This window comes from Canis lupus, chromosome 3 (genome assembly GCF_003254725.2).
Source record: "Canis lupus dingo isolate Sandy chromosome 3, ASM325472v2, whole genome shotgun sequence".
NCBI lineage: Eukaryota > Metazoa > Chordata > Mammalia > Carnivora > Canidae > Canis > Canis lupus.
Window position 1 is genome coordinate 91,852,349 of NC_064245.1, and position 24,346 is coordinate 91,876,694.

The following is a 24,346-nucleotide window of genomic DNA, read 5'->3' on the forward strand; positions in this document are numbered from 1 at the left end:
CACTGGTCAGAGAGCGGAACCCAGCGTCCCCGGCGGGCACCTGTGTGGAGGTCACCCCCAAACTGGGGGATGCGACCAGATGCCCCCCGAGGCCTAGAGATGCCCCAGCCTGGATGTTCCTGTCGTGGGGGCCGCCCTCCTGGTGACTGTGAGACACGGGGTCCCCTGTCGGTGGGGGCAGGGCACCCGTGGAAAGTGCATGTCATCGCCAGACCCCGGCGGGGCGCAGTGTGGCCCAGCACGCGGGGTGGGGCCGGGTCTGAGCAGCGCAGCACCGCCCGCCCGGTTCCCGGAGCCCCAGGGACGCGCTCCCAGCGGCTGCCCCACGGCCAGCGCGGCCCAGGGAGCGGGGAAGGGGCCGTGGTGTCGGGAGGCACACGAGGCCCTGATGAGTGACACCCGCCGTGCCACTTCGCCTCCACGACTCCTGCCACGACCTCCCAAGGCCTCACGGGGTCCAACAGCAGGGGGACCCCAGCATCCACTTGCATTTGAAGTTTCTGGGCAATCCCCGGTGCACCGAAGTCCGTCCCAGCCCCCCGGGGGTCCGCGCCCCTGGCAGACCCCACCCCAACGCCAAAGGCCGACTGGGGGAACGCCTGTGGGAGCCGGAGCAGGACGTGCCCTGCGGCGCGGGGGCCAGATGGGACTGGCAGGGGCTGGGCCTCCCTGGAGGGAGCTAAGGGGCACCCCGGGGGGCCTCCAGGAGGGGCCTCCGGGAGGCTGAGCTCAGCGGCCTCTGCCATCTGCAGGACTGCGTGGGGGCGCAGAGGGGACTCTGGATGCCCGGGGCCTGCAACCCAGCATCATATGGTCTTCGTGCCTTGGATCGGGGTTCCCGGCCTGGAGGGCCATCCCTGGAGCAGGTGGAGGGCCCAGCTAGGGCGCCCCCCACGCTGCATGGCCCCTCCCTTCCGCTTCCTGGAACCCTTCTCTGTACCCCGACCCAGGACACACCCTGGGACTGTGGCCTCCTCTGGGTGCCTCTGAACTCACAGCCGGGTCTCCCCCAGCTACTCGCTCCTGCCTCCCCGTGGCTGCTGCAGGTCTTCCAGGCCCTGACGGCGACACAACTACCAAGGCAGCATTGCCCCCCCCACCCCCCACCCCGTCCACAGAGGCAGACCCGGCAGGTGGGTGGTGTGCAGCTGTGTCACCTCACGTCCTGGCCACCTGCCCAGAGCTGGCCCTCCCTGGGCTGCCCAGCTGCCCGGCCTCCCTGTCCTGGCGTGGGGCACCAGTCACTCTGATCTGGGACTGTCACTGGCCTTGTCTGTTTCCACTGGGAGAGTCGGAGACCTGGTCCGGGGCCTGGGCACCTGTGAGAACGGATGGGGGTCTCCGTGTGGGCGGTGAGTGCAGGACAGGCAAGGACAGGGCCAGAGAAGGCGACCGCATACAGGGATGGGGGAGTTTGGGGGCCGGGCAGCACCCCTGGACCCCGGGCTCAGGGCTCTGTGTGTGGCGCTCAGCCAGCCCCAGACTGTGGAGTCAGTGGGGCTGTGGGGTCCCCACTGAGCTGGGGGCCTCTGTGTTCCTCCCTCCTATGAGCCTGTGCCGCCCTGACACTGCCCTAGGGTCAGCTGGGTGTTGCCCTGCAGGTGGCTCATGAAGGTCCCGGGGTCCTGGGTCATGGGGCCTGCTCTGGACTCAGCTGAGGTCACCGCTCCGTGTGTTGCACCCCCAGGCCCATTGGTGGCAGGGGTGGAGGGGAGAGCCTGGAGCGGGGAGCAGCGACTTCTCTGCTTCCTGGGCGGACCGCTCCCTCCAGCATCCACACCCAGGTTGGGGGGCACCGGAAGGGCCAAGGCTGAGCAGGCCCTCAAGGCCCTCGCACACCTGGAACAGCCGAGCACAGAACACCTGTCCCCAGACGCGCTTGAGGCGGGGGCTCTAACCGGTGTCTGGAGAAGGGGGCAGTGATGCGATGGGACCCCGGGGGTCAGCCGGGGCAGGCAGCTCAGGGGCTCCCCCTTTGGGCAGCACCTCCCTCACCCGCTGGCCCAGATCCGCGGGGCAGGACCCGTCAGCAGGACAAGCGAGGATGTGGGGGCCGGAACCGGGGCCTGGGATCCAGGGAGGCTGCAGCCAGGCCAGTGTGTCCTGGGAGGTGCGTCCCGGGGCCGGCGCGGCCGGCGGGGGCGGCTCTGGCCGTTGGCCTCGACCTTGCGGCGACCCTGCGCTCCCCGCAGTGCGGCTCGGCGGCGGGGAAATCCCGGAGGCCGGGGGAGGGGGCGGCGGGGGCGGGGCCGCGGGGCGGAGCGTCCGCAGCGACCTTCAGGCGTCCCTGCCCGCGGGGGCCGCCGCCCTGCGCCACCCGCCGCCCCGCCCCGCCCCGCCCCGCCGGCCCCGCCCCCGCCCCGCCGGCCCCGCCCCCGCCCCGCCGGCCCCGCCCCCGCCCGCTGGCCCCGCCCCCAGACCCGCGGAGCCGTCCCCGTCGCGCGCTCCCGCTCTGAGAAATACGGCGGCGGCGGGCGGCTCCCTCCGCGGGGCGAGCGGGGCCCGGAGTCGGGGGCGCCCTCGTCCCGCCCTGGGGCGCCGGGGCCCGGGAGCGGCGCGGGGTCGCGGGCGGCGCGCAGGGGCCTCGCCCGGGTCGGGACCCCGTGGGCGCGGCGGGAGCCCCTTCCCAGCGCGGGGCGGGGCGGGGCGGACGGGCCTCCGGGACGGGCGGGGGCGGCTCCGTGGTCCCGCCCCGCGCCCCGCCGGCCCCGCCCCCGCCGGCCCCGCCCCCGCCGTGACGCTCGGCGCGGGCGGGGGGGGCGGGTGCGCCTCCACGTGACGCGCCCTCCTCGCCGTGCCCTTCAGCCGCCGCCGCATTCCCGGCGCCACATGGACCCCGCCGGCCCGAGCGCGCCCCGCCGCTGACCGCACGCCCGCCGCGCCCGGCCCGGGAAGGTAACCGCGCTCCCCCCGCGCCGCGCACCCCGCGGCCCCCGGCAAGGCCCCCGGCAAGGCCCCCGCTCCCCGCGCCGCGCCCGGCCCGGCCCGGCGGAGCCCCCAGCGCCCCCGGCCCCCGCCCCCGCCCCCGCCCCCGCCCCCGGGTCGCCCCGCCCGCACCCCGGCCCCGGGAGGCCCCCCAGCGCCCCCTACACCCCCCACACCCCCGCCGCCCCGCCCGCACCCCGGCCCCGGGCGGGCGCTGTCCGCGGACTCGGTGCTGAAGCGGCCCCGCGCGGCCCCTTCCTCGCTCCCGCTGCGGTCGGGGCTCCTGCCCTCGCGCCCCTCCCTGCCCCTCGCGCCCCTCCCCTCCCCGCCCCCCCGCGCCCCCGCCCCAGGGCCGCTCGGCACCTCGCCCGCCCGCAAAGCCACGGGGTGCGGCGGCAGCGGGAGCGGGCCCAAGCCTGGGGGACTCCCGCGGCGCCCCGAGCCTGGCTGTGGCTGCGCCCCGCTTCCCCACCCCCTCCGGAGCCAGGGGAGAAGTTTGGAAGAGAATCTGCTTTGCGGCAAGGGCGCCCTGTGCGCCAGCGCCGCGCGGGGAGGCGGCCCCCCCCGACCACCCAGCACCCGCCCCCCGGTCCCCCCCAGGCCGCAGGAGCGCGGGTCTCCTGGGAGGAGAACACCCGAAAGCGCTGGATCTCAGCCCTGGGCTGCCCTGCCCCAGAGGCCCCACAAGCGGGGAGGGGGAGCATTGCAGCCCCTGGTTTAGGCAGCGCCTCCGCACCGGAGTTCAGCGACCTGGACCCTGGAGGCCCCGCAGGCGCAGGTGGGGGCGCCCTGTCCTCCCTCGGGGTCTCCCACCCCAGTCTCCGCCGTGCTGCTGGCAGTGGGCATAGAACTTCCCCTGGGTACAGCCTGGTCTCCTGGGACTCCTGTCAGAAGCCGAGGGGAGCTCCCTGAAGGGGCATCCGGCCGGGCCCCACTCCTCCGTAGTCCTTTCGTCCCTTAGGTGGCCCCCACCCCTGTGGCCCAGGGCCCAGCAAGGAGGCGGAAGAGCCAGTCACCTTCAAACACCCCTTGGGCCCGACCGGGCTTCAGGCAGCCTGGCTCCTGGGAGCTGTGCTCTCCCGGGCTCTGCGCCGCATCCCCATCCCCGCAGTAGCCACCATAAGCTGGTTTCAGAAAACCAGGGACCAGGTGAGACCACTTTGTAGGTGGAGCAGGTCTTGGGATCTACGTGCCTGGATCAGGGTGTGGGGTGGAAGCCCCAGCCCCCGCTGTCCCTGTCAGTGTCAGCTCCGGCCCTCAGGTGGGAACCTGACCTGTGAGGCCATCCTCAGACCACAGACCCGTGCTCAGGGGCCGGCAGGTAGGGATGAAGAAGCCGCCCTCGCCCCAGCCTGCTCGGGGTGACCTGTGACCACTTCCTCTCCCCCAGCAGAGAACTCCTGGCCACACTTGCATGTGAGTTCTGATCCTTGGAGGAGCCGCTGAGGAATCAAAGCCATCGTCATGGAGTTCGTGATGAAACAGGCCCTGGGAGGTAGGGAGTAGGGGCATCGTGTTCCCAGGGGGTCGCTGGCCACACACCTCGCAGAGCACACTCCCCTACACGGTCCCCCTCGGGCTTCACCTGCCCACCAGCCCCCTCAGGACAGAGCCCGGGGGTGGGGGAGGACGCAGCCTGGCACACTGTGGTCAGGGCAGAGCTGTCCAGGCCGCGCTGAGGCTGGGGTCGAGGCTAGGGGTCGATGGTTAAGCGGCAGCACCCTCTCCTCTGGGAGGATAGCCCAGGGTGCATGCCAGGGGCACCAAGGGCCAAGTGCAACTGGCAGGGTCTGGTGGGCCCCATGGGGGCTTTGCTCTTGGGGAGCAGAGCCTGGGGAAGCTGTAGAGTGGCTACAGCAGGGGAGGCGGGAGGCCGCTAGAGCTGGGGCAGTGGGCTCACCCGGGGTGGGGGCAGCAGTGGGCACAGCGAGCCAGGGCCAGTGGGACCTAGGGGCACGAGAAGATGCCACGGTGGCCGTGCGTCCCTGGCCCCCTTCCACAGAGGTGGTGCAGCGGTGTGTGTCCTGGCGTGAGCGAGCGTGGGGGGACCGCCCGTCGAACCCTGCTGGCTCGTATCTGAAGGGAATCCCGTGCCTGTTTGGTTCAAAAGGACAGTGTCGTGGCCAGAGACCCTGGCCCAGGAGGCGGGCAGGGCGACGGACTGAGGTCCCCACCGGCCTGGGTGCGTCGCGCTGGAGCCGTGGGGCCTGCCAGCCATCCCGTGTGCCCCAGCGCCCCCGGCTGCTGCATCAGCTCCCCGCGGCTGCCTGCAGCGGTACCTGACCGCCGTCCCGGGTGTTTTCCCGTGGTGGCCTCTGTGGGCCACACCCTGACCTGGTCGCCTTCGCAGCCTGGCATGAGTCAGGTGCTGTACCTCGTGGCGCTGCTGCAGCGGCAGGAGGGGTCGGGGCCTTGCTTCTGGAGGTGGGGGGCTGCTATGCCACTGGTGGGGGGCAGGATGGCAGGGCCACCAGGCCCAGGACCGGGGCCCCAGGGGTGGGCTTGTCCCTGGCGGAAGCGCCGCATTTCAGCCGCTGTGAGTTAAGTGGAAAGACACTGGGGGCTGGCCTGGGGCCACGTTCCCGGAGATTTTGTGGTCAAGGCTAGGCTGCAGGTTGAGTCTAATTATAATGATTATGTCACCAGGACATGATTCAGGGACGAGCATCCTGGCTCCGGGAGCAGTCGGTGTTCCACCCAGCCAGTCCCAGGCTGTTACAGATAATTAATTAGGTGGCTAATTCAGGCCCTGAGGTGGGTTTGTGACAAACCTGAAATATCTGATTTGGCTGTCTACATGGCTGAAATTAGCTGGGTAATTGCCAGCCTGGATTCCCTTTGTTCCATGTCAGCCCAAAGTTTCTCCTGCGGCGGCGACGGGGACACGTGGGAGCTGCAGGGGGGCAGAGGCGCCTTGGAGCACCCTGTCTGCAGCCGTCACGGGGTGGCCCAGCCAGGTGCTGCTCCCAACACTTGTCACCCCCTGCTGGGGTTGGGGGCTGCGTGCGGGCTTCCCCGGTGAGACCTTGTATTTTATTCCCTCCTTGGACGGGCATCATTTGGCCTCTCAGGATGAGTGCGTGCAGACAGACGGACAGGAACGGACCCAGACCCAGAGGAATGGTGCCGGGAGGCCCCTTAGAGAGGTAGACCCGAGACACAGGGAGCAGGCAGGCGGCAGGTCAGCAGGGGACAGGGGGGCACAGGCTGCCTGGGGACCTGCGGGCAATGGGGGGCCCGAGATCAAGACGGACGAACCCAAGGGCAAGAGACACAGATGGACAGACAGATGTATCAGAAACAAACCGAGAGACAGTCAGGGCTGGACGCCCAGAGGCCACACCGCCGCGCGGAGGGAGGCCAGTGGCAGGAGGGGCGGCGGGGACGAGGGCCTGGACGCAGCCTCCCGGGGCCGTGGCCGTGGCCGTGGGAGACCGTCCCCGGCCGGCCGGGCTGCTGTGCAGTCCTGACCACGTGTCTCGTGGAGGAGCCTTCGGGGGTGGCCTGGTGGCAGCCGCGGCTCCAGGCTGCGCAGGCCGTGTCCAGAGGCAGAGCAGCGGGGCACCCACAGGCCCCAGGAGCAGCTGTTTCTGTAGGGCCGGGTCCACGCTGAGGCTCGGGGGTGACGAACTCAGCGCCAGCCCGAAATTCAGGGGCTGCTGGGCCAGGAGCTCGGCTGCAGATGGGACGGCGGTGGCGTCCCCGGAGACCCCAGCCTTCCCCATGGCCCGTCCCTGCATGCAGCCCCGCTGAAGCCCAGCCCAGCCGGGGGGCTGCTGGTGCCGCCGCCACCGCTGCTGTGCGGCCCTCGGTGAGGGCTCTGTCCTCCATGGTCTGTCTGGGGCCGCGAGGCACCTGCTACTGGCAGGAAGGGGAGGGGGCGCTGGCCGGGGTGGCCCTGGTGATGGGGCTGCCCCGGGGGGAGAGGGAGGGCAGGGCCCGGCGGCCGGGAGGGGCCTGCCCGTCGGGAGGGGGCTATCCTTGGACCCAGGGACTGAGCAGCGGGACGAGGGGCGGCCCCGAGTGGTGGCCTCCCTGCAGCGGGTAGGCAGCGGGACCACAGGGCGGGGCACACACGACCCCGGGCTCCTTTGCCTGCCGGGGCAGGATCTGCCCAGACCCTCCGTCCTGGGTCCCCGGAGCGGACCTGGAGGGTCTGCCCTCAGGGCTGGGTTCTTTGTGGGGTGACCCAGGGGCACTTTGGTTCCTTCAAAGTCAGATGGGATCCCCATGGACACCGCGGCCGGGGAGGAGGGTCCCGTTGGGGCCACCCTGGGACTCCCCCCAGATTGGATGCTCAGTCTCTCAGAGAAGAGGGCCTTGCAGAGTCATGGCGGTGGACTGGACACGGCGGGGGGCTGGGGCTCCAGGCTGTGATCTGAAAGCAGATTCCCCGAGGCCAGGAAGTGGCGATGGCCCTGGAGCTATAGTCACACAAGGTCAAGAGCAGGGGCTGTCGTGGTACCGAGGTCGGTGGCGGGTGTAGACGCGAGCAGGCTAAGTCAGGCCCGACAACTGGCTCGCGGCCAGCTGTCTTGCTGCCCTGCCTCGGGTGCCTTGTTCCACGTCCAGAGCAGGCTCGGGTGCTCGGGGCTGGTGTGGGGCGGGGGAGGGTTTCACGAGGGGGCACCTGGGCTGGGATTCGAGGGTGCACAGATGAGCCGGGGGCACCTCATGGAGACAGCAGGACGTGACGGGACACCCCCTGCCTTGGGCTCCCCGGGGCCTGGTCACTGTCCCGAGTCCTGGGGCGCTCAGCCTGGGCCGGCCTGGGCTGGGGAGGCTGCTCTCTCCGGGGAGTGGGAGGGCTTGGGGCCTGTGCTCAGGGCATCAGGGTGAGGGCTGAGCGGCCCCCGGCCCGAGGCCCGTGCGTCTGAGGGGACAGCGGCTCTGCTGAGCCAGCCGCGGGGGCGTGGGAGGGACCCGGGCACCGTCACCCAGCCCTCCGTGGACAGGAGAGCATCTCAGACACGTACGGCAGGGGGAGCCTCCGGGGGCCGCTGTGGTCGGGGGCCTCTGCGCCCTGGGGCGGCGGTCTGTACACCGTGTGCGGGGACGGTTGGGGGGCTGTTGGGGGCCGGCCCCCAGATGTGGCAGGGCTGCCGGGGTTCCCAGCTTGGTGCTCACACGGAGAGGGGGGTTGCAGGCGAGTGTCCCTCTGGGCCGGGAGCCCTGGCCAGAGAAGCCCCTCCTTCAGGGCCCCCCCACCCCCCGGTCTGGCACCTGCTTCTGTTAAGCATCCCGAGCACCCCTCCCGCTGGCTCTGTGACTCCTGGCTGTGCCAGTGTCAGGTCACAGGGCTCCTCCCGGACGCTCCCTACCTTGCCCTCTAGGACCCGGGTCAGAGCTGCGGGCAGGCTGAGAGCCCATCTGGTCCTGCTGGACCCCCGGTGTCCACCCACGGGAGCCTACCCTGAGGGTGAGGCCAGGGTGGCACAGGCCCTCCCGACCAGGTGGGCAGTGTTGGACCGCCTGCCCCGGTACCTGGGGCACATCAGGTGGAGTTGATCTGAGAGGCCGGCCCCAGGCCCCGAGTCCTCCAAGGCAGGGCTGCATCCCTCCCTGCTCGTCTTCGAGAGCGGGGCATCTCCATGGGCAGCCAGCAGCAAGGGGGTGACAGAACACCAACAGCCATCCAGGGTGGGCACCCCTGGGCTCGGGAGAGACCCGCTTATCCCACGTCTCTCAGAGGCTGGAAAGACCTCAGAGAAACGGCCTTTTCTCCCTAACCACGAAGGACAGCCCTCCCCGCAGGACAGCGTGCTCCTCGTTGGTTAAGCTACAGCTCGGTTATAAAGCTTCGGCCCCCGAACGGGAATAAAGTGGATGTATTCTACGTCAGCCGAGAAAGAAAGTCGTTTATTTCCGTTGGTTGGCAGGAATTCTGGTTGGGATTAAAGCGTTCATTGTAGGAGCTCCCGTGCGAGGGGCTCTCAGTGATCACACAGCCGCGGGGGCCTGCTCGGGGTCGCTGCGCATCTAACGCTGGGCCTTAAACCAGCAGAGTGAGCCCGAGACCAGGCAGACGCCAAGGGCAACATGGATCAGAGAGGAGCACCCGGGGGGCGGGGGAGAGCACTCCCGAGGGGTGGGGTGAGGAGCACTCTGCTGTGGGGTGGGGAACACTCGGGGAGGGGGCGTGGAGTGGGGAGCACTCTGCTGCGGGGGCGGGGAGCACTCTGGAAGGGACGGAGTGGGGAGCGCTCTGGGGGGCAGGGCGGGGAGAGCACCCCAGGTGTGGGGCGGGGAGCACCCTGTTCCTGTGTAGCAGGGATGGAGGCTTGGGGTCTGCGCAGCCCTTGCTCTCCTCCTGCCTGTGGTCGGGCTTCTGTGAGTCTCTTTTCTTTTCCTTTTAAAGATCGGCTGCTTCTTTCTGAAGATTTTATTTACGTGGGAGAGAGGGAGCACAAGCTGGGGGAGGGGTGTGCGAGAAGCCGGCTCTGTGCTGAGCAGCGAGCCCCACGCGGGCTCTGTCCCACAACCCATGAGACCACGGCCTGAGCCAAGACCAAGACTCGGGTGCTTGCCTGACCGAGCCCCCAAGTGTCCCCAAATCTCTGCTCTCTAGACTTGCTCCCGTTTTTCTCATCTCCCGGGGGTGGGGAGTCGGGGAATGACTTCTCTACCCTCTCAGGACTCAGTCCACAGCTCTGGCTTCCGTTTCTTAGGGGCAACCTAAGGGAGGGTCCCCATTCCACCCTGGAGGCCCCCTTGGGTCCAGTGGGCTTGACTGAACTGTGGCAACCGGACTGAGGCCAGACAGCTGCTCAGGACCCAGCAGAAGGCTTGGGGTTCTGGGTTCTGAGTGCTGTGTGCTGGGTGCTGCTGCTGCTGAGTGCCATCTATTGAGTCCCAGGTGCTAAATGCTTTGTGCTAAGTTCTGAGGGTGCCGGGTACTGATTGCTGGCGTCTGGGTGTTAAACTGTGTCTGAATACTGGGTAATGAGAGTGCTGGGTGTTGGGTTCTGGTTCTGAGAGCAGAGGATGCTGTATACTGGGTGTCTCGTGCTGAGTGCTACATGCTGGGTGCCAGGTGCTCAATGCTGGGTGTTAAGTGCTGGGTGTGGGTGTTGAGAGTGCTCCACACTGGGTACCTGGTGTTGAGTGCTAGGTGCTAGGTACTGAGGTGCTGTATGTTGGGTGCTGGGTGCTAGGTGCCAGTGCTGGTGTTGAGTGCTGGGTCTGGGTGTTTAGTGCTGCACGCTGGGTATGTGGTGCTGAGGGTGCTAAGGGTGCTGGGTGCCAGGTGCTCAGTGCTGTGAGTTGAGTGCTGGCTGTGGGTGTTGAGAGTGCTGCATGCTGGGTGCCTGGTGCCGAGGGTGCTGTATGCTGGGTGCCAGTTCCTACGGGGACTCAGGAGTGGGGACCCGGGTCAGGCAGCTGTGACAGGGCCCTGGGAGGAGGGTGGCCCCGCAGGGAGCACCCTGCCCTGGATTGCCGTCAGGGGGGAGGCTGTGGGAGGCCCACCTCCCCAGCTTCCTGCCCCGCGTGGGGCCGGCCGAGCACCCAGTCGGCCCCACCCTGTCTGCCCGCGAGCCCTGCCCCTCAGCCCCCTCACAGGGGACATGCCCGGCGCGCCCCGAGATCCGGGCCTGGATGTGTGGGGGGCCTCCCCGTCCCGGGGCCTTGCGCCTCTGGGCAGAGCAGGGGCTGGCGGGGCCCGGCCTCGGCCGCCGCGCGGCGGGCATCGCAGGAGAGCCGGCGCCCCGCGAGTGGGGAGTGGGCGCCCGGAGACCACGCCCAAGCCGCGCCCAGCGTCCCAGGCCTGGCGCCGCGTGGCTCACGGGGCCGCGTCCTCCCTGGAAGCCTGGAGCCCACGCCCTTGCCTGGCCCCCAGCAGGCGCGGGCATCAGGGGTCGTGAGGCGGGGGAGGCCCATGTGGCTGACGAGGGTGCGCCCGAGTCGAGGCCACCGGGGAAGGCGGGCGCTGCGCTGGCAGGCGGCTCTGGGCCCAGGGCCCCGGGGCGAAGCTGCCACAGGCCCCGGTCGGAGCCGGAGTGGCCCCAGGTGGCGGGCGCGCCGCGTGGGCAGTGGCCGGCTTGCTCTCTCCCCGGAGGGTAAGGGGCGCGGGCCCGATCCTGTCGGGGCGCGGCGGGGGGGGTTCGCTGTCCAGGAGTCTCTGTGGCTCGTGTTCAAGGAGGTGCTGGAATTGTGACCCGCGTTCCCCAAGTGCTCTCTACAGGGATCACGCCAACCTGCGCCCCCCCATAATGCACCTTACACGCCCGCTCCCCACGCACGGTTTCGTAGGACTAGTGCTGGTCAAACAGATAAAATGCGCTTATTTTAAATTGATCTTTAAAATCTTGATTTTAATCCAACATCTTTCTTTTACTCCATGCAATTTTTGGATACCTTATAGCTGCCACATTGTGATTTATACATTTTAGGTGAATTTTCTCTTATTTACTGACACTTTGCCGTGCTTGTTACTTGCCGTTGGAGTCTGCAGCGGTCCGGTGTTCCCCCGTATGTCCGTGCGCAGTCGGCTCGCCCGGGCTTGGGTGGCTTCCTCGTCATGTGTGGTACCTGCTTAGTGCCCGGAGTGTCTGCCAGCGGTTCCCTGGGTGCCAGACGTTCTGACTTCCACCCTGCTGCGCGGGATATTTTTGTTTTCCTAAATATATTTGTGAGCTTCGTTCCAGATGTGGTCGGGTTGCTGAGACACTTTGATTCTCCCCTGGCTTATTTGGGGCTCTGTTAGGTGGGAGCAGAGCCGCGTGGTCTGGGGGTGACTCTCCGACAAGCCTCCTTTCTGCTCGGACGGATCGCGCAGCTGGGATTCACGGCCCGTCTGCCCAGGCCCCTTTGCACGCTCGCCCAAAGGCAGAGACTGGGAGGTGGCACGGAAACCAAGACCCAACCTTATGCCACCGGCAGGAAACTCACTTCAAATATAAAGACATACGCAGGGTAAGGTAAGAAGGTGGAAGAGATAGACCGTGCTCGTATTGCTCAAAAGGAAGCTGGTGTGGATCCGCTGACAGCACACAAAGTAGGTTCCAGAGCAGAGGCTGGTAGAGGGACGAAGGAGGCCGCTCCTGGCGCCGAAGGTGCCAGCGGAGGAAGAGGATGTCGCGGTGTCCACTGTTTCTACCCCAGACACGAGCTTCACGACACAAGCAAAGGGACAAATAGACAAATCCTCAGGTTTAGGTGAGACACTCAGGAGTTGATGAAACAGACGGAGAAGCAGGAAGGACGCACAAGGACCACCGACCCTGCCTGGCGTGCGAACACTCCCGGTGAGCCCAGGTGTGCCTTCTGCTCACACGTGCGAGGGCAGAACGTGTCCGGGCCGTAAAGCACGAAGTCAGGAACGTGAAGGATTTCAGTCATGCCTAATGGGGGACGGGGCAAGAAAAGTAACAGGAAGATACCTGAAAATCCCCCCAGGTGCCTGGAAACTGGACAACGTGCCTCTGAATGAGCCGTGGGTCTGGGAAGATTCTCAAGGCAAACGAGAAAGGATTGTAAACTGGGGGACGCGGGGGTGGAGCATCTGCCTTCGCTCAGGTCAGGATCCGGGGGTCCTGGGATCGAGTCCCACCTCAGGCTCCCTCTGACCCTCCCCCCACTCGTGCTCCCTCTTTCTCTCAACTAAATAAAATCTTAAAAAAAAAATAAGAAAGGAAATAAAATTCAGAGCAGATGTGAAGGACACGGGAAGAAGAAAACCCGAAGCTGCATCTTTAAGACAAAACCGGACGTGTGTACAGAATGTACGCGGGCCTCTTGCCCACCGGTAACAGGAAGGCCAGCAGCCAGTTGAGAAGTGAGCGGACACTCACGGCCATGGACCCGAGTCCACGCTGACGCACAGCCTGTAGGTGGGTGGCAGGCGGCTCAGGGTCCAGGCCAGGCGTGGAGCGTGTGGTAGCAGGTGCCCTGGACGTGACGCCACCTGCCCGGACGGGAGGGGCGGATGCGCGTCCATGCGATGGGCCCGCGCGTCGGCAAGAAGGGGGAAACGCTGGGTGTTGTGTGCGTGGTGCAACGCCACGGGGGGACCTCGAACGTCCTCCGCGGGCAACCGAGGTACACCCACCTCGCCTTGGGGGGTGGGGGGGCTTGTGGTGAGGATGCTTTGGGGGGACGCACGTGTCCACCAGCTTGACTGCGGCCATGGTTTAGTGCGTGTGCACGTGTGTCAAACTCGTGATGGGCAGACTGTCAGGCCTGCGTGAAGCTGTTGTGAACCTAGACCCTGAGCAAGGGCGCTGCTTCCGGCTGAGGCGGCAGGGTGGCGCTCAGGGGAGGGGGAGGGAGAGGGGGAGGGGGAGGGGAGGGCTAGGTGCACCTGCCTGCCCCTGGCCAGGGTGGGGCAGGGGTCTGGGGTAGGCGTGGGGGCGGGGCGCGGGGACTTGGGGCGGGGCGGGCGCGGGGGGCGGGGCACGGGGACTCGGGGCGGGGCGGGCGCGGGGGGCGGGGCACGGGGACTTGGGGCGGGCACGGGGGGCGGGGCACGGGGCACGGGGCCTTGGGGCGGGGAAGCCTCTGAGCCTGCAGAGCATGCGGTGGGGCCTGAGGAGCGCAATGGTCTTGGACGCGGGACCCTGTCTCCTTCCCTAAAAGGGCCCCCCCATCACGAGTGCTGTTTCCTCTGGAACTCCCCCCCGCCCTCGGTCGCCTGTCGCACTGCTGAAGTGGGGAAGTGGGGGCTGCCCACGGTCGCTCTCTGCCGGCTGCTGGCATCGTCCTTATGCGGATATCACAAAAATAACCTGAGGAATTTCCTTCTTTTCTCTCCTTTCCAAGAACAGTTTAAATATCATTGGAATTATCTGTTTCTTGAATGTTTGAAGGAGCCCATCTGTGAATTCTTAGACACACTTCTCAGCTTTTGACGGCGTGTCTTAGAAAATCCGCTTCATTCACGATTTCAGCCGTATTCGGATACCACGTATCACTTGGTCACGCTAAGGTCCTCTCGGTCCGCAGCGTTTTCCCGCGCATTTTTCCTCATTTCCAGTGTTGTGGCCCCAGACCTGCCGCCCCTGGTGCCTGAGCACCAAGTCCTGAAGCGGCCCGGTGCGCCCACTCGTGTGGGCCGCTCCCACCGCCGCCTTCTGCGCCCCTCATTCTTCCCCCGGAGGCGGCCGAGCGCTCCTGCCGCCCCAGGAACATGCGTGTTGAGGGCGCCGCTGGCCTCGGAGCCCTGGGCTCTGCTGGGTCAAGGCCTGCTCTGGCTCCGGACGCGCGGCGGCCGTGGCGACTCGGCGCGACCACCCAGCCCCTGCGCTCGAGGCCGGGCGTGGGGTTTCCTCCTGCTTCCCCGGGTGTCCCACCTGCGTCTTTCCCGCCGCCGGGCGCGCCCTTCTGCCAGCGCCTTGAGGTCAGTTCTGCAGCCTGACGTTTCTTTTTCAGACGTAAGATTATAGGTCGTTTCAAATTTATGCTCCCCTTTTCTTACTGTGATGAAATATTCACGGCATAAAGTGTGCCCCCGTTGCTCTGAGCACCCTGAGGACAGCGGGCTCACAGCGTGCTGGCGACTGTCGCACTGCGAGCCCCGGCGCCGACCTCGCCTCTCCCCAGACCCCGAGAGGGCGCGCCTCCCCAGCGCCCCCGGCACACGCTGTCTCGCTTGAGAACGCCTCCCCTCTGATGACCTTTGTGCCGCCTGCAGCTCCCCGGACACGTCAGACGCACGGTGAGGGCACTTCCCTTCGGCGGGGGGTCGGGTCGCCGACGTGGGCACTGCCACGTGAAGGTTAACGTGGCCCCAAGCCCAAACGAAGAAGGGGATGGATTGTTGGCGTTTCCGTGGGGAGAACGGCACGGACCGCACGCAGGCGGGCTCCAGTCTTGGTGTCACTGGCACCTTCACCGTGTGAAGCGTGCCCACCAGGAGTGCCAGCGTCGGCCAACCCTGGCATCCGAGGAGACGGTTTCTACCCACATGTTCTGAGGTTTTCTTGGTTAGGGCCAATCCTGAGGATTTGCTGCTTTTGGAGTCATTGTGGCTGGAGCATCGTCCCATATCTGCGCTAGTCCAGGATGCCCTGCGGTGGGTTCTCCCTGGGCGTCACCGATCATAGGTACGGACCACGTCAGCGGGGAAAGAGGCGGTGGGCGGGGGACAGCTTGGTGCCTTTGTAATACTTATTTTATTCCCTTTTTTTATTTTTAAAAGATTTTATTTATTCATGAGAGAGACAGAGAGAGGCAGAGACACAGGCCGAGGGAGAAGCAGGCTCCCTGTGGGGACCCCGATGCGGGACTCGATCCCGAGACCCCAGGGTCACACCCTGAGCCCAAGGCAGATGCTCACCCACTGAGCACCCCCGGGGGGGACCTCATTTTTTTCCTTACGAGATGCAGTAGAGCTCCAGGACGCTCCCCCAGGGACAGCGCGAAGCTGTCCGTGTCCCCCCACCCTGGGAGGGGCCAGGGGTCCGTGGGGCTGAGTCCCCGCCCTGCCTACTCTGTTGGTGGCCGAGCATCATTCGTATCTTTTAAAATGTGGGCGTTGGTTGTTGGCGGGTATCTGAGCACCCAGGCGTGCCAGGTGTTCTGGGTGTCGGGGCTCAGCGGGAGCCGGCGGCTGGTCCCGGCAGACACGGACTAGACCCCACGACCAACGAATTAGAGCATCATCTCCCGTGATGGTGCCTGCGGGCATGAGGCCGCCTGACGCCGCCTGTTTTCTCGTTTTTATCCCGGTTCCCATCGGGCGCCGCACGGGACTCCGGGGTCGTGCCTCGGCCCGCAGCACCCCGCCAGGTGCTTCCTGTCACGCAGTCCCCGGCCCCGGCCTCGCCTGGGCCCTGCACCTCCTGGGCCCTGCACCTCCGCTCAGCCGGCCCCTGCCTCGCGTGGCTCTCCGGGCCGGGCGGCCCGAGCTTCTCCGCCCATGAACCCTTCGCTTGTCAGATTTCACACAATTTCCTTTTCACCTCTTGGGGGTGCGACGGAGATTGCGCTGACCTGTGACTCACTTTCGGGGAGCGGGCAGCGCGTTGTGGAACTCCCCGACCCTGAACGTGACAAGTGACTTTATTTATTTAGAAAAATTTTAGTTTTCCGTTACAGTTTATAATTCTCACCGTAGGTTTGTTTCAAGGTGAAAAATACTTTTCTCTTTTCAAAAATTGACTTTAACCTAAATGTAATGTGCTTCCCGGGATGGGATCCTGGAAGAGAAAAGGGACATTAGTGGGAAAAGTGACAACATCCAAATAAAGCGTGTGGTTGCCTCGGAGCCTCGCCCCCGCGCTGACCGAGCATCACAGCGACCGTCGGAGGGCTGCTTGGAGTGCACCAGCCCTGGGACCAGCTGGGTGGCTTCTGTGACCCTAAGACGAAGTCCAGGAGAACTTCCGGAGATGAGTGCTCACTTGTGCAGCGCGCAGGTGTGCATGGTCCCTGCTGTGTAGGGTGGACCGCAGGTGGGCGCACCCACGCCAGTGACCAGCATGCAGGGTGCCCAGCGGGTCGGAGCGGTGGACAGCGTTCTGGAACGTGAGCTCTCGGAACAGCAGCAGGTGCATGTGCCTAAGGGGGACACCAGAGCCTCCCCCCAAGCGGTTGGAGACTTCTGCAGAGCGTGGGGGGGGGAGGAGACGGACCGTCATGTTAGCAGGGGCACGGAAGGGGCAGGCCCGGGGGCAGAGCTGGGGCAGGGGTCTGGGCAGGGGTGCTCTGTGTGGGTGCTGCGGGTTCCCGTCCGACCCCCTCCCAGCACTGGTTGGGACGCCCCCGCCACGTCCTGAGCTGGGGGGTGGGCCGGGCAGGGTGGGGTCCGCGCTCCCGCGAACATGGGGGCGCAGGTCCCAACGTGGGGCCCTGAATTCAGGGAGAAGGGGGGCGGGGTGGCGATGGGCATCAGAGCAGGCTGGGGACGGGGGCATGACGGCGGCTCCCCCCCCCACCAGCCTGTCTCTGGGGCTCCCAAGTGCACCCCACCGGCTCACCTGGGGCAGTGCTTGGGTGGGCTCCTCGGGTCAGAGGGTGGAGGCTCGCACCCGCAGGGCAGGGGCTGAGGGTGGGGGTGCCCCAGCAGCTGGCCGCCCCTCCTCGCGCTGCGCCCTGGGAGCCTTGGGTGCCGGCTGAGCCCCGAGGCTGTAATTCCACGTGTGTCCCGTGGGCCGAGGACGGAGGGCGGCGGCGGACGTGCTTGTTGTTGCCCGTGAATCAGGAGCTCGTGACAAAAGTGGCGTCTGGTGCCGCCGAGAAATTGGGGCCCCGGTGCTGCCGACCACGGCCTCGGAGCTCAGACCCAGGGCCCCAGCACCTGCACCGCCTGCGCTTGCACACGAGACCCCGGCCCCGGGCTCCCGGGCACACGCGTGCGGCCCTGCCCCCTGCCGCCCAGACCGCCTCCCCCTCCCCGAGACACAGGAGGACACCCCAGGACCGCGGAGGGGGGAGGTTGGGGGGGCCCTCCCTGGGCAGCGCAGCCAACGGGAGCTGGCGGGACTGAGCGGCCTCCTGTCTGCAGGAGCCACAAAGGACATGGGGAAGATGCTGGGGGGTGACGAGGAGAAGGACCCCGACGCGGCCAAGAAGGAGGAGGAGCGCCAGGAGGCCCTGCGGCAGGAGGAGGAGGAGCGCAAGGCCAAGTACGCCAAGATGGAGGCGGAGCGTGAGGCCATGCGCCAGGGCATCCGGGACAAGGTGGGCACGGGGCTGGGGACAGGGTGGGGGGGGGGACACGCGGGGCCCTGGGGACGGGGACGTGCTGGGCTTCCTCCGCCCACCTTTTGCCGGCTCCACGGAACAGACCTTGGGATTGGACCGTCCAGAGCCCTGGGGGGTGGGCGGGGGTCCTGTCCTCTCGTGGGGTCTCCAGGCCCCCAGGACCGGCCGTGGTCTGCGGCCTCCACCCCGCGCGTCCCGGAGCGGCTCTCACCTGCCCCACCCCAGGTTCTAGGGGGAGGCCCCCCAGCGGGTAGGCGCCCGGGGCCCTGGCGGGTGAGTCATCATGGGCAGGGCCGTGCTCCCGGGCACCCCTGGGGGTCGCCGGGCCCAGGTGCGGGGGAGGGGGGGCTGCCTTGCTTGGTTCCCTGGTGCCCCTCACCCTATGACCCTGGCTCCTGGTCCGAGGGAGGAGATCTGCGTGGCCCCGGCCCTGCAGGGCGTGCGGTGTGCAGGCGTGGCATGGAGAGCTCCACTCACCTGGGGGACGAGCCAGGCCCCCCAAGGTTGGGGGGCGCCCCTGGGGTGGCTGCAGGCCTCCGGGGCACACAGGGCCTTGGCTTCGGTGGGGGTGCGGATGGCAGACCTCGCCACCCAGCACTGCTCCCTGGGTGCCTTTGGGGACCTGCAGAGACCTCCCCTGGCTTTGCCCGGTGCGCTGGTCCCCCTGCGGTCCCAGGTCAGGCCGTGGCTGGGGCGGGGAATGGGGACGGGTCGGGGGGCAGGACGAGGACGGCAGGTGCCGGGCGGGGTGTCGTCCACGGGGTGGGCGGGCCGGGGCCCGTGTCTGAGGCCCACGTCTCCCTGTCCGTCTGCCTGCGTCCAGCGACGCAGCTGCCCCAGGTGGTCACCCCAATGTGTCCTCACCCTCGAGCCTGCAAACAGGTCACGGTGCTTGGACAGGTCTCGGCGCCCCTGGGGTGCGATGGGGCGGCCTGCTGCCCAGGGAGCGCCTGCCCTGGGCCCAGGCCTGCCGGCGGGACCCTGCTGGCGCTCCGCGTGCACGCCCGTTTCACCCCGGGGTCAGCCCCAGGCTTGTGGTGACTCAGGCCCACCGTGCCCCAGGGCCTTTGCCCTGGCCTCTCCCCGGTCTCCCCCTGATGCGCCAGCCCCCTCCCCCGCTGGCTTTGCTTCCCGCCTACTTTTATGGGACACTCAGGGCTTTGCCGTTCCATGTCCCCCCGACGGATGCCGAGCTGGTGAATGAGTGAGGAAGTGAACGAATGAATGAATGCGCAGAGGACTCTGTGGGAACAGAACGGGTGGTGGTGGACGTGGGAGCCCCTTCCCGGGAGCAGCTGGGGTCCTGCAGCCGGCTCCCCAGCCCCGTCAAGGCCCCGCGCCCTCGGAGCCCGGTCGCCCCATGTGAGCTCCCCTCCCGGGACCCCGTGGCCGGGCCTGTGCACCAGTCCCGTTCCTGTGGGCGCGGGGCCCCGTGGCATCTTCCTGCGGTCGTGGGGCGGGCCGGCCGCGGTTTCCTCACCTGCCCAGCCTGAGGGTCCCTCCCGCTGTCGCGGGTGAGGTGGGACCTGTGCCCGGAGGGTCCTCCTGCGGGGACGGCGGGGCTGAGCGGGGGCGCCTGCTGGGGTCCTGATTCTGCCGGCAGGGGCCTGCCCTGTGCGGCTGCAGAGCTGAGACGGTGGTCACCTGCGGGCACTGGCACGGGTGGCGGTGGTGCCGGGCAGACAGGGACACGGGTGAGCCCCCACGCGTGGGTCCGAGGCCGGGAGGCGTCTGACGTGTCCTGGACGCTGCAGCCCCAGGGGCCCAGGTCTCCCAGCGCTGTGGCCCCAGCCTCCAGAATGCAGCCCGCCCGGGGGGGGGGCGGGGGGGCTCAGAGCGGGAGGGGGTGTGCGCCACAGCTGACGCCGCGCCTGCTCGGGAAGGGGGCACCTGGTCCCCGCTGCACCCCCAGCACCACTGCCTGGCCCAGCCCCAGGTCCTGCTCCTGGGAGGTCTGCCCCACAGTGCGTCCTTCCCCCTGCCAGGGGACCCTGCCCCTTTCCTCCGGCTACCCCCCCCCCGCCCCCACCCGTGGGCACACTGCCCTTGAGGTGTGACTCCCGCAGGTGACCCACCTGGCCCCCAGGCACCTGACTTCCTCCGGCCCTCCCTGGAGCCACATGCCCCCAGGCCTCGTGGGGCTGGCCGGAAAACGGGGTGCTGAGCTGCCCAGCCCAGGCTCCAGCAGACAGAGGCGCGCGTCCTCTGGGGCGCGCAGGGCCCTTGGCGACGTCACCCCGGGAAGTGTCTCATCTCAGGGGTTGGTGGGTGGAGCGTCCCTCTGTCCGCCCCCTCACGGCCCCGCTGCGGGGTCCAGGAGCCACAGGTGAGGCACCTGCGTGGGTGCCGCCCGCCCAGCCGCCCTCAGCTTGCAGCCGCCAAGCCCACGCATCGCTTGCCGCTCCCCAGGCTTGGCTGAGGCACGGGTGGGTGTCACAGGAGCGTGTGGCTGCGGGTCACCAGCGGCTCTGAAGGCCGCGGCCCCGTGAGGCCGGGCACCTCCGCGGGGACCCCAGCCTGGCGCAGCGGCGCACCCCTGCAGAGAACTGCGACCTTGGGGGAGCCTCGCCGGGTGGCCCGGCCTGGGGTCTCCTCCCCGGTGGCCGGAGGGGCAGCCCCAACACCGCAGGCCGCGCTCGCTTGTGGGCCGCGTCTCTGGTCGGGGTTGCTCTGCTCACCGCACACGGCGTGTTCTCGTGGAAGCGCAAGTGTTCCCTGAGCACACGGGCATCTGCGGGCGGCCCACGTCCTCAGGAACCTGCTCTCCCCAGGTGACCTGCTTCCTGCCCGTGTTCCGCCCCTGGGGGCTCCAAGCCGGTCCGGCCCCTTCCCAGCCAGGGCCGCTGCCGGGGTCAGGGGGTGTCACAGTCCATGCGGCTGGCTGGCCTGACGTCCACGCTCACCTGGTGCATGTGCCGGGTGCCCTCCTGTGCCCCTCAGAGACCCTCCCTGCGCCCCTAGGGTGCACAGGGGCCTGTGGGCTGCTCGGGGGCCCCCTCATCCCTCTTGCAGCAGGTGCCCAAGGAGGCCACAGGCTGTGCTCTGGCCACGGGTGGGCGGAGAGCACGGCTTCCTCCTCGGCGACCTCTGCCACAGTGGCCGTCACCTCCCTGGCCTGAAGCCAGTGCGGCCTCGGGGAAACGGGCGCAGACGTTTCCTTCAGCATCATCAGTGGGTTGGGGGGCACAGCCAGCCCCCCAGAAACCCGAGAGCAGAGGAAGGTCCTTCTTGGAGAGCCAGCCCCTGCCCCCAGAACCAGAACCAGAATCCACTTTTTTCGGGAGGGGTGGACAAAGAGAGCCGAGCAGGAACCGGGTCCCAACCTGGACAGAGACTCCTCCCTGAGCCCGGGGTCCTGTGCTTGTGGGGTGCCCGCAGAAATCTGGCATCGGGACGATCACCGATGCGCACACTGACCCTGCTTGTCCCGCTTTACCCCTGCGAGCGCTTCCCTCGGGTGCGGGTCAAAACCTCAGGCGTCCCCATCCCGACTGGGCCCCCCCACGGGACACCAGCCCCGAGGCCGCCCAGGACCCCCATGCGGCTCTCTGACGCTCGTGCTCTCTGCTCTGGGGAGAAGTCCGAATCCGGATGTGGCAGGGCTGCCGGCCCGGAGTCCTTCCTGTGCCCTTTCGGTGGCCTCCGGTGGCCCTCGGTGCCCTGCGCCCGCAGCCGGCCTTTGTCCACTTGCATGTGGTCTCTCTGGTCTCTTCTTTCTTCTACAAGGAAATCCTCACCGATTTAGGGTCCAGGATCATCTCTTTACCCTAAGAGCAGCTCAAAGACCTTATTTCCAAATTAGGGCACATTCTAAGGTTCGGGGTGACATGAGTCTTGGGGGGACGCCATTCCACCTACTACACAGGGGAGACCTGGATGATCTCCGGGGGCAGAGACACAGGTCGGAAAACGGAAACAAGGGGCCCGGGATGTCCAGGCGTGGGGCTGCGGGGCTTCCACCTGGAGCTGCCACCGTGCCCCCTCCTCCACGGGCTGTCCACGGGCAGGGGCGGGGTCACCGCTGCATGTAGGGAGACGTGGCCGGCCTGAGGTGGGACGGCACCTCCCAGCCGGGGGTCTGGGCTGCGTGGGCGCCCCAGCCACGGAGCAGTGGGTTCTCTTCCGCTGCCTGCACGCATCCTGCCTGTCCCTTCCGCTGCTGCAGGACCCGGGCCCAGGCTGAGGACGGTGGCAGCTTCCCGGGAGGGCACCTGGGAGGGCACGCAGGGTGGCCGCGTGGGGGGGCCAGGTTGGGGTGGGGCCGCAGCTTTGGTGCCAGTAGGGACCCACCTTTCTCTCTGCTCTGCTCTCAACATGCTCCCCAACCCCTGGCTCCGGCTTCCACTGTCGCCCCTACACTCTTGGCGGGGTCCCCCTACCCCCCCAGGCACCCTCCTGGGTGGGGCCTTTGTCCTCCAGGGTCTTGGCGGCAGTTGGCGCGGCCCTTTCTCGGCCACGGGCACCGCCTCTTGGGGGGATCCCGAGGCGCAGGAAGGGTCCAGCCCTCCCGGGGACTGTGGCCCCAGCCAGACCTGGGGTTGGGAGACCTGCTCACGGGCTGACCCCTCCTTCCTGCCCGCCCCCCCCTCCCCAGTACGGCATCAAGAAGAAGGAAGAGCGCGAGGCCGAGGCCCAGGCCGCCATGGAGGCCAATTCAGAGGGCAGCCTGACCAGGCCCAAGAAGGCCATCCCGCCGGGCTGCGGGGACGAGCCGGAGGAGGAGGACGAGAGCATCCTGGACACCGTCATCAAGTACCTGCCCGGGCCGCTGCAGGACATGTTCAAGAAATAAGCGGGCGCCGCCGGCCCCCGCCGCGCCCGGAGCCCCCCCCTCGTGCCCTCGCCTACCTTCCCCTGTACCTCCGCGAGGCCCCTGAAGGGACATCGGGAGCAGAGTGCAGCCCCCCAGCGCCACTATAAGCCATAGTCCTAGATCTGCCCGCCCCACGCCCGCTCATGCCTCGGGAGCCTGCGCCACCCCCCCACCCCCGCACTGCCATCGCCACCAACACCGGGGCAGGGGTGCCCGCCCCCAGGGCCCCTGCGGTCTGTGCTGCGGCCCGGGCCCGCCCACGTGCTCCTCTGGGTGGGCCCCCCGAGCTGGGACGGCCCTGACCGCCCCCGTCCTTCCCCTCCACCCAGCAGTGCCCGAGGTCCGGGCACCGACCAGGCCGGCATCTCGACCGCCCCTCGGTGCGCCGTCCCCGCGCTGTGGGCGCTCGTCCGCCCCAAACTCAGGAGCACAGCCATAGTGGGGGGAAGGCCGCGTGGGCTGGGAGCAGCAGCCTCCCTGGGGGCGCGGGTGGGAGCCCCCACCCCCGCCGTGACAGCTGGTTGCGGGATCTCGGGGTCCTCCCGCCTGCGGCCGCCCACCTCCACCCACACCCCTCACGCTCATTGTCCATCTGTCTCTCCCCGTCCTCTGTCCCTGCCTGGCCCACTGCCCCGGAAGGCTTTGCTTCTGGCCCACACCAGGACGCGGTCGTCTTGCAGACTAAGGGAAACACAGCAATAGGCCCGGGGGTCATCCCCCCGCCCCGGGTGGGAGCACAGCCCTCGCCCCCAGAACTCGCTGCCCCTGAGTCCGTGGGCGCAGCCCACTCCCTCCCCACTTGGTGCCTCCGGCCTTCCCATCGGAGGCTGCTCTGGGTGGGGGTCCCCTGGCGCAGCCCCTGCACCCCCACACCCCCGAGGAGAGCCGGGAGGAGACTCCGCGCCCTCGGAAGCCTGCTGCGCGTCGGGGGGCGGACCTGCCCGGGACCACCGCGGGCCTCCCGAACCCCGTGTCTCCACCCTTGTTTTCCTCTGCATCACGATGTGTTGAATCTCAGGTAAACGAGGTCTTACGTGTTTGGGGGTTTTATCGTCACAAAAAGGCCGCAGCCTCGGTGCCCGGGGCCCTTTCTGTCCACATTGAAACGTCATCGTGTCGCGGGCCGGGGCGTGGCCCCCGTCGCTCTTAGACAAGCCATAACAATAGACCGCAATACTACCGCGCACCCCCTGCCCCGGGCCGCGAGGGCGCCCCCCGCGCCCCGCCGCCTCGCTGCGCCCGCGCCCCTGACTCCTCCCGGTCCCACGTCTGTTCTAAACGGCTGTTTTCACACTTCACGAAGGCAGCTCGGAGCCCACAGGGCGGGCTCGTACCAAGCCCGCGTCCCGTTCCCAGCGCGGGGCGCCCGGAGCAGCCGAGCTTAGTTAGACTGTGGGTGTCGTGTCCTCCGTCGTCACGCCTGGCCTCCTCCTGCATGTGGGGGGCCGCCGCGTGTGTAGCCTCGATGGAATCACAGCCAATAAACACCAGTGATTTCACCCCGTGTGCTCTTCTCTCCGGGGTCGCAACCCCGCCTGGGCAGCCAGAGGGCACGGGGTCCTGGGGCGAGGGGGGCGGGCCCCTTCGGACCTGGGCTCCCCGGCCCTGACCCCCCTTCTCTCCAAGGCAGCCCCAGGGCAATGGTCCAAGGGCAGACCAGCCCCTTTGGGGGGCCACCCTTCTCTCCCCCAGGTCCCACTGTGCTGGCCCCAGTCCTGAGGTCCTGCCCTAGTCTGTCCTGTGTCCTTAGGGAGCCCTCCCTGCGCTGCTGGAGCTCTGGCCGCCGCCCCCTAGGGCAGCCTGCCCACCCCGGGCTGGTGGGAGGAGGGGCCGCTGGCCCAGCGCAGCCTTGCTTGCCCCCTTGGGGCCCCCTCCCGTGTGGTCCCTGTGCCCAAAGCCCACCCGAGGTGCCTGGTTCCTTGGATCCCCAGAGACTCGTCTGAGCTCCACTTCTGGGGGCCTCTC

At 68.1% G+C, this 24,346-nt stretch overlaps 1 protein-coding gene across 5 annotated transcripts; it reads left to right on the forward strand.

The window, feature by feature from the left end:
• The first annotated feature begins 2,737 nt into the window (after nt 1-2,737).
• On the forward strand, nt 2,738-23,880 carry CPLX1 (complexin 1). Of its 5 annotated transcripts, none has more exons than XM_025438496.3 (4): nt 2,738-2,895; nt 4,316-4,420; nt 17,369-17,544; nt 22,163-23,880. In XM_025438496.3, exons 2-4 carry the CDS (start codon nt 4,390-4,392, stop codon nt 22,358-22,360), a joined length of 405 nt encoding a protein of 134 aa, XP_025294281.1. In that variant the 5' UTR covers nt 2,738-2,895; nt 4,316-4,389; the 3' UTR covers nt 22,361-23,880. The 5 variants fall into 5 exon arrangements, with proteins under 5 accessions (XP_025294281.1, XP_025294283.1, XP_025294285.1 ...); XM_025438498.3 differs by having other exon boundaries at nt 2,741-2,895; nt 4,319-4,420; XM_025438500.3 differs by lacking the exon at nt 2,738-2,895 and adding an exon at nt 3,569-3,703.
• The last annotated feature ends 466 nt before the right edge of the window (nt 23,881-24,346 follow it).